The 15,334-nt window shown below is 39.6% G+C and overlaps 1 protein-coding gene across 1 annotated transcript; it reads left to right on the top strand.

The window, feature by feature from the left end:
* The first annotated feature begins 758 nt into the window (after nucleotides 1-758).
* ACAT1 (acetyl-CoA acetyltransferase 1) lies at nucleotides 759-13,272 on the top strand. Its single transcript, XM_072405420.1, is given in 11 exon segments — nucleotides 759-875; nucleotides 5,158-5,205; nucleotides 7,271-7,388; nucleotides 7,672-7,767; nucleotides 8,471-8,571; nucleotides 9,274-9,417; nucleotides 10,077-10,260; nucleotides 10,735-10,902; nucleotides 11,578-11,642; nucleotides 12,264-12,421; nucleotides 12,536-13,272. Coding segments are annotated over 11 exon segments (1,233 nt in total). The 5' UTR covers nucleotides 759-845; the 3' UTR covers nucleotides 12,657-13,272.
* Nucleotides 13,273-15,334: the final 2,062 nt, after the last annotated feature.

The raw sequence follows: 15,334 nt of genomic DNA, 5'->3' as shown, positions 1-15,334 counted from the left end.
CATAATTTTTTCACGTTTCTAATTTTTTTATTAGGAGATGCAAAAAAAGTTTGTTTTATGTATTGCCTTTCACTTTGGAATATTAGGCAGCATTTCCTATAAATTCACTCTGTCCTCTTAGCTTTCCTTCAAAGACACACTGCCATGTGGTCCAGTGCCACCCAGCATCATTCAACCCACTTCCTGTATGCCAGGGGTGTCATGGACCCTCCCCTTGTACAATTGGATTGAAGTTTGGGATGTGTTATAACAATTTTATTCGTTTTTTTGTAACAATTATTTGATATGCTGGAAAATTTTTTATTTGATGTAAGTAGGTTGTAGAACAATTAAATTCCTTTTTAAAAAAGGTTTTCTTTTAAATTGATGTTCATCTTGCACTTAGTATATACATAGCACAGAATAATCACCAATTCTGATTTTTCCAATCACACATGTAATTAGAAACTGGCACTGGGTCAGTTTTTGTTTACATGTACTGTTTTGATTTCATAAACTATAAACCAGATAATTGACACAAAGAACCTAGCCGCTTCCCATTGCCTTTAATGAACAGGATCACTATATTGTAATAATAAGGTGTACTGTATGACAGGTAAAGCAACAAAACTGCCAGGATTAAATATGGCGACCACTGCCTATGACATTTACCTCGTGATTACCGAAATGAGCCAATGCACAGCCTTCCAACTATAAACCACGCCTCGTTCTCCTTAGCCAACACATATGGAGAGGCAGGTCAGAGTGTGGTTTCTGATTGGTGAACGGAGGAGGCGGGGTGTTATATACAGTGTAGAGGTGACTCGCACGAGTGACAGGAACCAGGCTGAGTGCTAGCGGTAGACATGGCCTTCTGTATTCCCCGCCCTGCACTGGTGAGTATTCAGCACCTGGCTGCTGTATGTGAACCTGCAGGTCTGTGTGCAGCCTGTGCTCCCAGCTATTAACATGTGACCTGAAGCTCCACAGCAGCTGGTGAGCCATGGCTGCCAGTGACTATGATAGAGGGGGCTCCTTACTGTGTCCTGACCAGAGCATGGGTCCAGCTGGCGGCAGAATCATTCTGGGTCAGCTCAGGGTATCGCCCACAATCCTCAGTAGGGGGCGCTGTTTGCATTTTATACCCCAATGTCATTGTCAGCTTTTTTAACCTGGTGACATTTTATGTTTCATTTATTATAAAACTCTCAAACAATTTGCTACTTTTATGTGTGAGTGTTGCTAAGACCAGTGACAACTCACAAACCAAGTGACCTGTATTCTATGGCATTGCATGCCGTGTGGGGTGTGTAGCATGTTGGGGGTTCCATGCAAAATGACCTCCAAGCTTCACATTGTGAAAAAATCCTTCAAGTCCCCAACCTTGTAGATTAGAATGTTATACTCTTAAGTCATGTGACCTCTGAAAAATTTAGGTCAGTGACTCCAAAGTACTGACCAAGGCATTGGTAGAATCGGCAATGGCGACCTCCCGTCCTCTTCTTTTTCATGAACACTTCATATGATTGGTAGGTATTAAATATTACCATGCTTTGTTCCACATGGACCCTGTAAAAGGTTCTCTTGTGCTGTCTCTAGGAGATGTCAGAATGACATTTCATCTTGGGACCATAGATGTGATATTGGTCTGTCTGAGACACCTGGGCTCTATATATATAAAACAGGGAATCTGAAATTCCCTTAAACATTCCCTTGTGGGAATCATTTACTGCCAATGAAACACATGAACCTGGAAGATTCCCACAAGGGAATGTTTGAGGGAATGTCTGGTTCCCTGTATTATAAGTGGTACCCAGGTGTCTTGGATTGACCAATATTCACATCAATGGTCCCAAGATGAAATGCTCTTCAGGCTGCTCTTTAAGCTCCAAGTCCTACCCAATTTTCCAGGTTTTGTTGCTTGGGATTGGGATATTTTTATATGTATTAAAAATCAATATAGTTTGTAATGGACGGATGGATGTGACACTCTAAGAATCCATATTTTATTGTGTACTTGGCCATGGGTCAGACTTTACAATTCCTCCAGGAACTCTGGTGCTTTCTCTCTGGGAATCTCAAAAAGGTAGATGGGATAGTAAGGTGAGGCCGGTTGGTGACCTTGGTTGTGGCTTGCAGTGATGTGGATAAAATACAGTTTAGGTTCCATATACATCCTAATGTTGGTGGGTGAATCTATCAAGGACACATATTTGACATTTCTTCCTTCTGGACTATGGGAGATATAACACCCAGCCATTCCCTATGGACTCCTGGAACTCTAATGGGAGGCTCTGAGGGTTGGCGCAGGTTGTGTAGTCTCAGCACTGGTAAGTTGTGTGTTGGCAGCTTGTAATGTGTGTGTGTAAATCCTGCAGCTCTGCCATGTTGTGAACTTTTTGAACACTTAAAGTTGAACTAACCCCTTCTAGCCATTATATTAGAATTTGATGTCATCTCGGTCACTATTTCGATCCTCAGTTGGTCATGGTGCTACATCTACCAATAAGTGACAACGGCCATTTGAGGGATGGAAGGTTTGGTTGGCCGATAATATATCTGTCACAGTTGTCAGTTTTCTTATCACCATAGACATGCCTTGAAGGTAACTGATCTGGCAGTCTGGTAAATCGGTGGGTTTACTTCCAGTTTAAATCCGATCTTAAGCCTAACTGGGTGACATTTGGTTTGCCGAACCATTGTGTATCAAAAATTTGCTCTGGGCTTTTTCTTCTTCAGACATTTACAGCCAACATGGCAAGCAGAGGTCATATAAAACCAAGTAAAACCAATAAAATGTTGAATGTATTCATAACCTAAAAATAAATCTTTTGGAGTTTGGCTGAAACCTTTAACCTCTGTTGTGTAGAAAACCCCAAACGGTCCATTTGCCTACAGGTTGCTGTGGGTTGGCCATTATTTGATGGGGGCTGCCATGGGACCACAAGTTGTAAAAGCACCAATTACTACACCACAAAGTAATGTATTACCATGCATTGTGGTGCCTCAATACATGTACTTGTTTGTTTTAGCACCCTGGGCTGCCATTGAATATAAATCACTTTGCTACACTGTGCAGTGTTCTCCCCAGACCCTTTTAACTGGGTGCACCACCCGGCACTTTTCAGTAATCATCCAGCTGTTTTTGGGTGGTTACTGAGGAGTTAGATCACAATACAGGGGCTTTCACTCTCCTACAATTTCTTCCCACCCAGCTTAAAAAAAAATCTGGGTTGAGCACTGTTGTGTATTGTGTGTTACTGTACTGAAAAGGTTCTGTGCACCATAAACACAAAATAAATATTTATATACCCTTCACCCCAGCAGCAGCCATGTGTAGACTTCATACTGGTGCTGATGGCTCTGAGCTGACATTTACCAAGGTACCAAGTTTTCATGATTGATGGTTAGACTGGTCAGTCACTAGAATACCACAGCTGTTTTACCTGGCAAAGGAAAGGCATTTCTGTCCAGGCATTTCTAGGTCTTACAGATCCTTACCAGACAGCACAGGCAGAATTCCGACCCGACTTTTCTAACTGCAGTTAACCAAGTACACCTAGGTCACCTTCCCGCCCACAGCTTGTAATATGAGAGCAGCGTTTGACTGATCCGGTCGTCTTTTCAGTCCACTTCAGATTCATATGTGCTCGTGTGGAACATGCTGTGTCTCCCAGTCAGAGCTGCTGGTAATGGTAATTTAAAAACTGATCACCAATGTGGCATAACCACAAATGGGTTCTTAACAAAATAAAATGTCTGTGGGTACATTGGGACTATAATGGCCATCTTAACATTATTGATAGGTTATGTTAAAACTGTTAAAATATTCTGCTTACTGGCAACCAATAGATGCCTGCGAATGGTAACAGGTGGTTACTTCCAAGCTTTTTCAGGTATTTGTAGGTGGATGCAAAAGCATAAAAGCACCATGCACGGGTGAAAAGCATTTAACGCATGGAAGCCATGGATTCAGGTGTATATAGCACATGGGCAGTGGGACTTATAAATGCATGGAAGTGCCCCTTCCCCAGCACGAATCTGCCCTCAAGCAAATGTTTCCCGCTCCTCTACTAAGCCCAAATACCCCCCTAAGCTAAAATTGCCTCCAGCAATCACCAGACCCTAATTTCAGCTGTGTCCGTCAAGAGTAAGGGATCGCCGCTCTGATCGCAGTGTACTGTGATATAAAGAAAAAGCTGTCTGATGCATCCTGGTGGCAGCAAGTAAGAGACTTTAATCTGTGCCCCTACCACTCAGATATTTACTATTGTCACAGAAAGATCCAATATTTTAGTTATCACAAGCACAAGAATTGAGGGTAACCAATATTCCTATATAATCTATATAGGTCACAACTAAGGAGTTCTGATTGCTTCTCCTGGGGTATAAAAAGCCTTGGATTTTATTCACACTCAAAGGCAGACCCTGACATTTACACATCAGTATTTAAAAGATAAAACAAACAGCAGCAGCTTCAAAAATGTTTATAGTTTTATTATGTAATTTAAAATAAACAAATCAGAACTTTACAACCTGTTAAATGTGCCTACAGATAAGGTGTTTGCAGATAAAATGGTGTAATGTACCTTGGATTTCTCCTTTTTTAAACTTGTGTTTGTTTGAGCCTTTAAGAAGTTATTGGCGACTCACTGTCAGGGTTCTGGTTTTATACACTGCATGGAATCACAATCATGTCTGCCAAGTCACATGCTCCTGGCCTCCTGCCATTGTCTGCTGCCACTTTGTGCATCTGAGTTTAATATTGCTAGGTCATTGCTCTGCTAGGCTGCTGATTGCTTCTATCGCAATATATTGAAAATAAACAGCAATTTAGAAAGATGTGGTGCCATGTGTACACAATGGGAGTGTGGGAGCTCTGGATCTGATGGTAGGGAGGGGGGGGCTGGATATAAAATTATAGTGCAGAAAATGTGCTTTTTAGAAGGCATTTATGGAACTTTGACTTAATATTTCTATTTTGTGGTATGACTAGGCAAATAAAATATACAGTTGAGTGGATCAAACGGTCAATTGAATGAAAAGTGTCACCGGCTGAGGCTATGTCGTTCTTGCATTTCTTATTGATGACTGAAACTAAAATGCAAGAAATTTTGTCTTTCATAAGTATTTTGAAATAGGATTTCGTGCTAACTTTTATTTTTTTTTTTTTTTTAGGCATTAAAACATGCACACAGAGCCTATTCATCACAGCGTTCCCTAAATGTATGTATTTTAGGCTTTAAAGAATTAACTGGGAGTAGTCATAGTATGATTTTGTACAGACACAAGATGTAATTGTACACAGGTTTGTCCAGAAAAAAACATTTCAGGTTAGTTTTATTCATTTTCAGGTTAGTTTTATTTACACAGTATACATAAAAAATTGCAGCAGACCATGCACAGAACTTTTATGTTTACCATACTATCTGGCCATCCACCATCTCATGAGTTAAGAATCAATGTCGTCATCATCAAAAGTTCTCAAACTGTTGAAGTACTTTAGATGCACAGCTTTTTCATTTTGCCGACAGGCCCATTAGAAGTCCTGTGCTCTCCCTGGTTTTCATTTCACTGCGAGAAAACTCTACCAGAGTACCACAACCGGACACTTCCGGGAGCTAATGCCACACTTCCAAAGGGATTTTTAAGGCATGAGATATTCTAAAACAACATATACAAAAACAAATTTATTCATGTCTTCAGTAAAAACTATTTAGCAGTATAACATCTTCATAACTTGATGGCAGAAGAACAAAATTACAACCAATGTTTCATGGCACTACTGGTACATATTTCACAATTGTTTTTCTCCCATGCCGACTCTTTTCACAGTAGAATAAACTGCTTTATTTGATGAGCAAATAAACAATATACTGGCATATATTTATTTACACTTCTTGAGCAAAGTCCTTCCCTACACATGTGTTCTTACATTTGCAAACCAGCAACACCAAGCCTGACCATCTATGTAGCTTTAACCACATTACATAATGTATTTTTTGGGATGTACCGCGTTTCCCCGAAAATAAGACCTACCCCGAAAATAAGACCTAGCACTCCCCCCCCCAACCTGCCCTAATATAAGACCTACCCCGAAAATAAGACCTAGTAGAAAAAAATAAAAAATACTCACCGAGCGGGAGACAGCGGGCGTACACACTCCGGAGCCGCACAAGCCGATGCTTGCCTTGTAGTTCCAGCTCCTGTCACAGGCGGAGTGATATTACATGCACTTCGCCTGTCAGAAGCCAGGAACTCGGCTCGCGTCTTCTGATAAGGGTGTTTTTTTTTTTTTTTTAACCAGCACAATTACGGTATAAAAATAAAAAAAAAAATAAAAATGTGAGCAATCATTGCCCCAGCCACATTTTGTGCTGATTTTAGGTTTGTAAGGACAAGCTGGCTGATTTAATACAGTAACAGTGCAAGAAGAGAAATGCTGAATTCGGTAACCAATACCGGTAGCAATGAATCAATGAAGAGTTTAATTTACAATTGGGTCACCATATAAAACTCTCAAATGCACAGAAAAATAAAAAATGTGAGCAATCATTGCCCCGGCCACATCCACTGAGTGCTGATTTTACACAGATCCACAGATGCTGTACAGTGCACCTGTGGGTTACCGTATCTTTTCTGGTGCACTGTGCTGCATCTGTGGATCAGTGTTAAAGCACCTTAATACATTAACCACTTCAAAATGTGCCTTTTTTTATGGCCATATTCATACATGAATATGGTAAGTGTTTTTTTTTCATTAAAAAAAGTATATAAGACCTAGTGTGTTTTTGGAAGCCCAAAAAAAAATAAGACAGTGTCTTATTTTCGGGGAAACACGGTAGCATAGTTAGTCTCAAATTGGACACTTCCTGCTTGTTCAACATTGCATCTTTGACATGGCAACATGTCATCATCAGTGATGCTGGGTGATCCAGCAAACCCAAAATGCACCTAGTCTAGGACTGAAAACATTTGCTAACAAATGACTTTTAATTTGCTGGATCACCCAGCGTCACTGATGAAGCCTTGGAGAGCTTTCATAAATGGGACCCATAGAGTTCTCCTAACCACCCACCACATCACACACGAACTATATATGTCTGCTCTAAGGAGGGGAGACTTGTATGGCACACTTTCTAAATACCCCCTTACCCTCAACTGTGGCAACACACACACACACACACACACACACAAAATTAGACATATGTGTTGTGTGTGCGCCAAATGGATTGCTATTCTGTATTTTTAGCCTTCTGGTTCCTTTTTTTTTTTTTTTTAATTTATCTAGGAAGTGGTTATTGCTAGTGCAGTGAGGACCCCGATAGGGTCATTTCAGGGGTCCCTGTCATCTCTTCCGGCATCCAAGCTTGGCTCTATCGCTATTAAAGCTGCAGTTGAAAAAGCAGGTAAGCCTTCCAGACTTGTGGCTGGTTCTTACTTGAACACTTGTTCACAAGCTACACTAACATTTACTTTGACCTTGTTTAAATGTTACACAATTTCTAATATATTATATATTTTTTTTTATTGAAACTTTAAAAAATACAATTATGTATTGAGGAAGAATATATAAAAGGCAACAGAACAATTTGACACTTGTTTTTAGTTTGGTTTTTGATCATACAAAATGTAGTTGTACTGTGCAGTCTACAGCTGAGAAGAACACTAATAATGTCCTTTCCCACACAGGTATTTCTCCAGAGCAGGTGAATGAGGCCTACATGGGCAATGTCCTACAGGCTGGGCAGGGACAAGCACCCGCCAGACAGGCTGTCCTTGGTGCAGGTAAACTTCATTTATTTCAACTCTGCCAGAAAGTCATTTGATGAGGCTGTGTAAGTCACATTTTTGTCGTCTTAAAGATGAATTTACAGGTTGGTCCTCTAAAAAGCTGTCTCCATGTCAAACTGCTATCCACATTCTTTTTTTGTAGAATAAAGTATATTACAGCCAACACTTTATCTTAAACTTTAGTTTTTGCTCATAACACACTTTTAATAAAACTTTGACAGATTGGTAATGTACAGGAAATATAACAGGTAAAGATGAGCAGAGTTTTCCAGTTTGCTGCATGGTGGGAAGGATTTGTTATCAACCAAACTGTAATTCTGCAAATAAGGAACAATTACACAGTGCTCAGTTCCCTTATTTCAACTCAGATTTGTGAATTATGATATTGCATCAAGAAACCCCTACACATTGTGAATGAATCGTAATTCATCTTAAAACTTGCTTGATGCCAGTTTACATCTAATAGTTTATATCAAGAGAACATGGGGCTCTAGTCAAGATAGCAGGCTTGATTCCCTTCATCCATATCCGTAATGTTACGGTAAGATAATAAAGGTTGTAACTGTTCCACCTTGATAGTCTCTGGGCACGGGGCTTCTGACAAGGTTGAGAAGAAGAATGTGGTGTGTGTGTGTTTAAACAAAATGTCATAACTGAAATAACTATTAAAAATCCCTGTTTCCTTCACCTTGTTTAGGCTTATCAATCTCTACTCCCACCACTACCATAAACAAAGTCTGTGCATCAGGAATGAAGTCCATCATGCTGGCAGCACAGTCCCTGATGTGTGGACACCAGGTAAGATTGATGTTTCAGCTCTGTCACTAGATATAATAGATATGTGGAGCACTGCAGTCTAATCTAGAAGCATGAGCACACTGTAACTTGTATACCATTGTGTAATTGGGCCTGATTTATTAAAGTTCTCAAAGACTGGAGAGCATACTCTTTCATCAGTGAAACAGGGTTATCCAGCAAATCTGAAATAGATCTGGTAAAGGACTGAAAACATTTGCTAACAAATGGCAAATTACTTAAGAAATCCATTCTAGGCTTGGTGGATCACCAAGCTTCACTGATAAAAGGTATCCTCTCCAGGTATGGAGAGCTTTATTAAATCAGACTCAATGAGTCAAAAATTGTAGAACAAATGTTAATCTTTGAGTGAGTTGTTATGAACCCAGTGCTTATTTTCTTCAGGGACTCTCAAATACATTTGTGATTATGTATAATTTTCCTTCTTTGTCAAAATTGTGCTGTAATACTTCCTCTAGTTATCTGTTCTGTGCATGCCTGGCTTCTTTTCCTGAACAGTTGGGATCATACCCAGCATACGTAAATGCCATACAGAGAAACTTGGAGATCATAGTTGCATGACCTCAGTGCTGAAATGGCTGCTGTCTATTACTCAACGTGAGCTGCCTCAGCTACAATATGGTAGCTGTAGGCAATATAACCCATGGCCATTTACTGATCTTAGGATCTTTATCTCGTTTACAGGAAATCATGGTGGCTGGAGGGATGGAGAGTATGTCTAATGTTCCTTACTGCATGAGCAGAGGAGCCACTCCATATGGAGGTGTGAAATTGGAAGACTTAATAGTAAAGGATGGCTTGACTGACGTCTACAATAAGTTCCACATGGTATGATATTATAAGCAATTCAGTCACAACAGGATGTGTGTAAAATCTGAATATACAGTCTGAATTTGTTTTCTTCAAAATGGTGAAGTACTAGTAACTTTAATCTGCATACAATCCTATATATTTTTTCGTTTTCAGTCTTGGTGAAGATTTGGTATTTCATGTTCTGTGATCTTGATTGTGTGTACAATTTGCTCAGCTTAAAAAACAAAAAAACTTTACAAACCATGCAGCTTGAATTAGATTTATAATATATTCACCCAAAATGGCCCATCATATTTGTCACACTATTCTAAAATAGAACAGTTCATATTGTAACAGTCCAACAAGGTGCTCTGCTATAAAGGGGTGAATGAGCTATTGTGTATACAAGCCTTTTGCTGCTAAACACCATTTCTGTTCAGCCCATTCATAAAAATGTCAGTACCAAATTCAAATGAATGAAGCACAGTTCAGGGTAGAGATTTAGGAGGGTAAAGGAGATCTGGCAATAACCGCATCCTACAGCCCAACCTGGACCTTTATAAGGACAAATTCAGGGAAATTTATTTGCTTCATTGAATGTGGTGCTTTGCAGCCTGTGGTATGACTGAGATTAGGATTTGAGATTGTGATTCTGTATATTTAATTGTGACTGGTGATTGTGTGGTTTGTTCCAGGGAAACTGTGCAGAAAACACAGCCAAGAAGTTAAATATTGGAAGGGAAGACCAAGACAGTTATGCTATCAGCTCTTACACAAGAAGCAAAGCAGCTTGGGAAGCTGGGAAGTTTGCCAATGAGATTATTCCTGTTTCTATTCCACAAAAAGGTATTAGAATATATGGCTGCGAACACAATGAAGGAATACTTTGCTTATGGAGACTTTGGGGACATGGCATTTAATTAAAAAAATAAAAAGGCAAAAAATTGAAAGCTTTAACTCGTCCAGGCTAACTGGTGCTTTGGCCCTGGCAGCATTGTTGGCTCGTAGCTTTTAAAAATAGGAAAACATAATTTCTAAAGACAACTTTGTCTCTTCATTGAGAGATTTTACTTGGTGTCTCAGCAAACACCAAAATGTTCCCACAGATGTCCCTTCAGTTCAGTCACTCTTTAAATTGGCAGCAAGGTGGCTCAGAGGTTAGCACTCTGACAGCGCTTGGTCTCGGGTACGAATCTCAGCCAGGACACCATTTGCATACAATTTGCAGGTTCTATAATAATTAAGTCTCATAAATGAGCATTCTTTGTGTATTTTTGTCCTGCACTTTTTTATTTTTTGTAAGACTTGGGATACCATACAGTAGAGCTATAATTTGGGTAATGTTATTGATGAAGTAGTTTAGGATTCTCTTTAGTAATTGTGAGTTTCCTCTCCCACTTTCGGCAGGCACTGTGACCGCAGCCAACGCCAGCACACTGAATGACGGGGCGGCAGCTTTGGTTCTCATGACATCAGAAGTGGCAAAAAGACTCAATATCACACCTCTGGCACGTATTTTAGGTATGTATAACATTTTCAGGGCTTTTCAATTAAAATAAAAAAAATTCACTTGGAATTTTTTTTTCCAGTACTCCATTGGACATTCATTTAGCTGAAAGTAAATGCCGGTTAAAAAGTATACACTAAGTGGTTGAATGTGTAATGGGGATGCCAAAAACTGGTTTCTCACTGTTAAGCGTCACTGTGTGGATGTTGATCATATGGACACTTAAGTACATACACGTACTTGTGGCCATATACCTCAATACCTTTTTTTTTTTTTAATAGATTAAAGTCTAGATTCAGTGTTTTTAATCAAATCTAACTGTAGTCTATTAAAATTATGCCCTTTCTTTGATAGCCTGACATTCATCTGCTAGCACTCCCTAACGACATTTCCACCAATGTGGCTGAACTTGTGGCTGAACTTTCCTAATTTTTGGCTGCATAGCAGTAATTGTGTGAATGGGCACTATGAAGGAGATATATACACAACTTATTGCCATCTTTCGCCTACTAAAGGCAATGAGATAAGTTAATTGGAACACGGTTGTAATACTTTTGGCTAGACTTCTGTTTTATTGAGTTAAGAGCAGCTTATATAAGTTGCCATGTTATTTGATATAATCATTTTTCTTCCCAGATTCTTTAGCTTTTGAAACTGACCTTTTTATCTTTTCCCCCAAATGAAAATAGCATTTGCAGACGCTGCAGTAGAGCCAATTGACTTTCCAATTGCCCCGGCATATGCCATTCCCAAGGTATGTGACTTTTAATGTATATGAAATGGTCGCATTTTAGTTAGTTTGCTAACTCAGTCTCTAAAATCTATTAAGATTTAAAATGTTAGTGATTAATAAATGATAAATCTGTAGCTTTCAGTGAGGTAAGAAGTGGCGATCCCACTATAAAGGTTATATTGAAGGCCCTTTATTAGGATGACAACTCTATTCTGTCTCCCTATTGTCCCTCTGCATTTGCACTGTGTTATAGATTCTAATGGAGACTACAAGCACCTAACCCCCAGTAGGTAGGTTTGGTCCACCCCTATCATCAAACCCATTTAGAGAAATGCAATGCATTCATTGTGCATGTAAATGGGGAAGTTGCTTTAAAGATGCTGCAAGAGATCACCAGAACAAAGGATGAAAAATTGGCACCATGATGCATATATGGTGAAGTCTGTTGTAAGATTTCATAAAAAGGAACTGAGCTGGTTAGTTCTCTCTGTAACTTAAAAATGCACTTATTTCACTTATAAAAAAAAAAATGTACATCTATGTACAGTTTCCTATGTTCTGTTTTCTTATAGTTTACAAATGGTCTTATTATCAGCAGCCATAGTTAAACTCCTTATACCTTTATCTGCTATCCTTCCCTAGGTTTTATCTGCTGCTGGAGTAAAGAAAGAAAATGTTGCCATGTGGGAAATCAATGAAGCTTTTAGTGTTGTAGTTCTGGCCAATGTCAAAATGCTGAATATAGACCCTGCTAGAGTGAACGTCAATGGAGGAGCAGTCTCTCTTGGGCATCCTATTGGGTAGGTGAACCTTTTTTGTTTGAGTCACAAACTTTGGTTTCTTCAGAGCGGGTACCTAAAAAATGTTACCTTTTTCTGTTACTATATTAACAAATACATTTGTATTCTTTTTAGGATGTCTGGGGCCAGAATTGTTGGACACATGGCTCATGCATTGAAGAAGGGAGAGTATGGTGTTGCTGGAATCTGTAATGGTGGTGGAGGAGCCTCTGCCATCCTTATAGAGAAACTGTAGAAGCACAATTGTGAATGTGGGCAGCCATACATTTTATTACAATCTGTTTGGCTTTACACCAGTCTTCTCTCAGAGGTTTATGAACATTCTTTTTTCTTTGTATAAGAAGTCCAAACTATTTCTACTTTAGCAAAGACCATTGATCACTTTCTTTCATCCTCCTGATGAACCTTAATCTTTCAAATATGAATTGTTCATCAATACAACACTGTTACTGCAACTCACTACAACTTCATTACATTTAGAAGAAAGCTTAATGCAGTAATACCAACCACAGATATACAGTGAATGATTCCCCCAACTTTTCATTTTTCTAAATCTATTTATAATGGCTTGTATATATCTGCAGATGATGGGCATACAATAAGGTTACCAAAGTTCTCAAACTTAACTGAATGTACAACTCCTCTACTCCATATATGTACACTTCATGTACTTTTCTAGTTCCACTCAAGTAGAATTGTCCAGTAGTAACTCCAAATGGTCCTGTTTGCTCCTGTGAGAATAGCACTTTAAATAACATCAACATACAGGTTTTTGTTTTCTACAATTGTACAGAGAGCAGCATTGTGTGGGAACATCTCTTTAATACAAAAATAAAACTTTTATATCTGAAGCTGGTGTCTGCCTAATTCAGTTTTCTTGTAAATCAAAATATTAGTCTTCGGAAGGTTAAACTCTGAAGGCTAGTAAATGCCTATGGTTTATTTATTAGCTCATTCAGTAAATCTGTACCTAGGTTTAGCTTTCTCTATTAAGTTCCTGCAAAGGACAATTTGCCCCAGGTGACTCCTTGTTCAAAAACCTGCACTTGGGAGTCCTGTATGGGTAAGATGTATCTAAACCAGTTTACTCATATAGTACAGGGGTCGGCAAACTCAAGCCTTTAGGCCAGATACAGCCTAGCCGGTAGTTTGTTCCGGCCTAACAGATCTGCCAGGGGACATTAGGAACTGCCGGCGCTCCGGTGCCGCCTCCTTGGGGTTTCTCCCCTATTTACTACAGCCAGTGTTGATATTCCGCCGGTGTTCCCTGGGAGTGGGTGGAGCCATTAGGGCAGGATTTAGAGTCTGGCCTAACGTACTCCCACCCACCCCTGAAATGGCCTGGTGGCCATAAAAATTTGCCTACCCCGATATAGGACATAGAAGCTTATGATACACCAGAATGGTGCTGGAGGTTGAGGACAAAGTAAGTTTTTCAGGCTGTTGCTCTTGTGAAGTTTAACTTTCATATTTTTTTCATTGTAAAAAAGCTTTTTTTTTTTTTTTTTTTTTTTTCCTTTCCTTGTTGAGCATTATTTTTAATACATGAGGGGTAGGTCCTTTGTCCTTTTAAAGGCTTCTTATTTACTGTCCATGGAGGGATTTGAAAATCTGAGACTGAATGGCAGTCAACTACCACACTTTGGGACTGAAAACAAAGGAACTGAACCTGCACACTATCCCATACACTCATATAAGAAGAAAGGACCGTGACTGTCAAAACGTGAGCTAACATAATGTAATCCTGAAATAGTAGCCATAACTACCCAACAGAAACTGTTTGATAGAACTATTACTACCCTGTTTCCCTGATTTTAGGACATCCCCATTAAGTAAGCCACCCCCGATTTTTAAAAAAATAATTAAAAAAAGACACTCACCCGTTTATAAGACAGCTCCAGATATCTGATCCTGCGTGTGTGTCCTTTATGCTGGCTGCAGCCTGTGTGTCTCTGATGCTGGCTGCAGGGCATGTCTATTCCTGAGCCAAACTGAAAGAAAAGGCCTGCACACGATTCTGAACAAGGAAGCAAGCTGCTGATCCCTACACTAACGGAGATCCCTGCACTTAATTACGGGTAAGTGATGGGGAAACAGGGTATGAAGAACGGTTTATGGGCAAAGCCAGCCAAATCTGATACTCAGGGTTGTCCTGAAAGAGTGTGACCCCCTCCTCTAACGTTGCGGATCCCCTTGTTAACATGAGCCAGAGCTGGATGCACTATATGTAGGCCACTGGCTGCCAAAATCCTTACTAGGAAATCTTTAAAAACTGCATTGAAGAGGGGGTAGTAGTAACTTGCTTTTATTTGCTGTAGACCATAGATACATAGTTTTAGGTCCTCTGGAACAGTCTCATCCTTCTAAGGGACTTTAAAAAAAGACCCAGCAAGCTGTTCTTCAAATGTTAGAATAAAGCACACCATTGCAAGTTGGAATTTACCACACACCAATATTTCCCACAAGTGAATTCAACAGATTCCAACATCTTGGGCATATATATAGGACAATTTCAATAGCTAAAATAATTGTTAAAAATTAGGGTGATTACCCAGCCAATCAGGTGAACGCATCAGACTGTGATGCCTAAATATATGATCTCCAGGCTTAGAAAGGGATTCTGTGAGGACAAACAGTGTGAACTGCTTAGAAATCTTGCATGAAGGGTCAGTGAGATAGATTGCTAAAACGACTCAGAAATCTGGACTACTGCTGAAGTAGGAGATACAGCTATACTCAGCGAGGGTGAAATGTTCTTCTCCTGACATGAGTAAATGGAAGCTGTCGGCAGCAGTCACACTGCATGCAAAACTGAATATTATTCTGTTTTTAATAGCCAAGTGAATGTAATATTTACTGAACAATCAAGCAGGAGCCTTTTAAAATCAGGTGCTGGTGCTGGCGGCAGCACTC

The sequence above is a fragment of the Pyxicephalus adspersus genome, chromosome 1, assembly GCF_032062135.1.
Source record: "Pyxicephalus adspersus chromosome 1, UCB_Pads_2.0, whole genome shotgun sequence".
In the NCBI taxonomy this organism is placed as follows: Eukaryota; Metazoa; Chordata; class Amphibia; order Anura; family Pyxicephalidae; genus Pyxicephalus; species Pyxicephalus adspersus.
The sequence above is the reverse complement of the archived record's forward strand: the minus strand, read 5'-3'. Positions and strand labels throughout refer to the sequence as shown.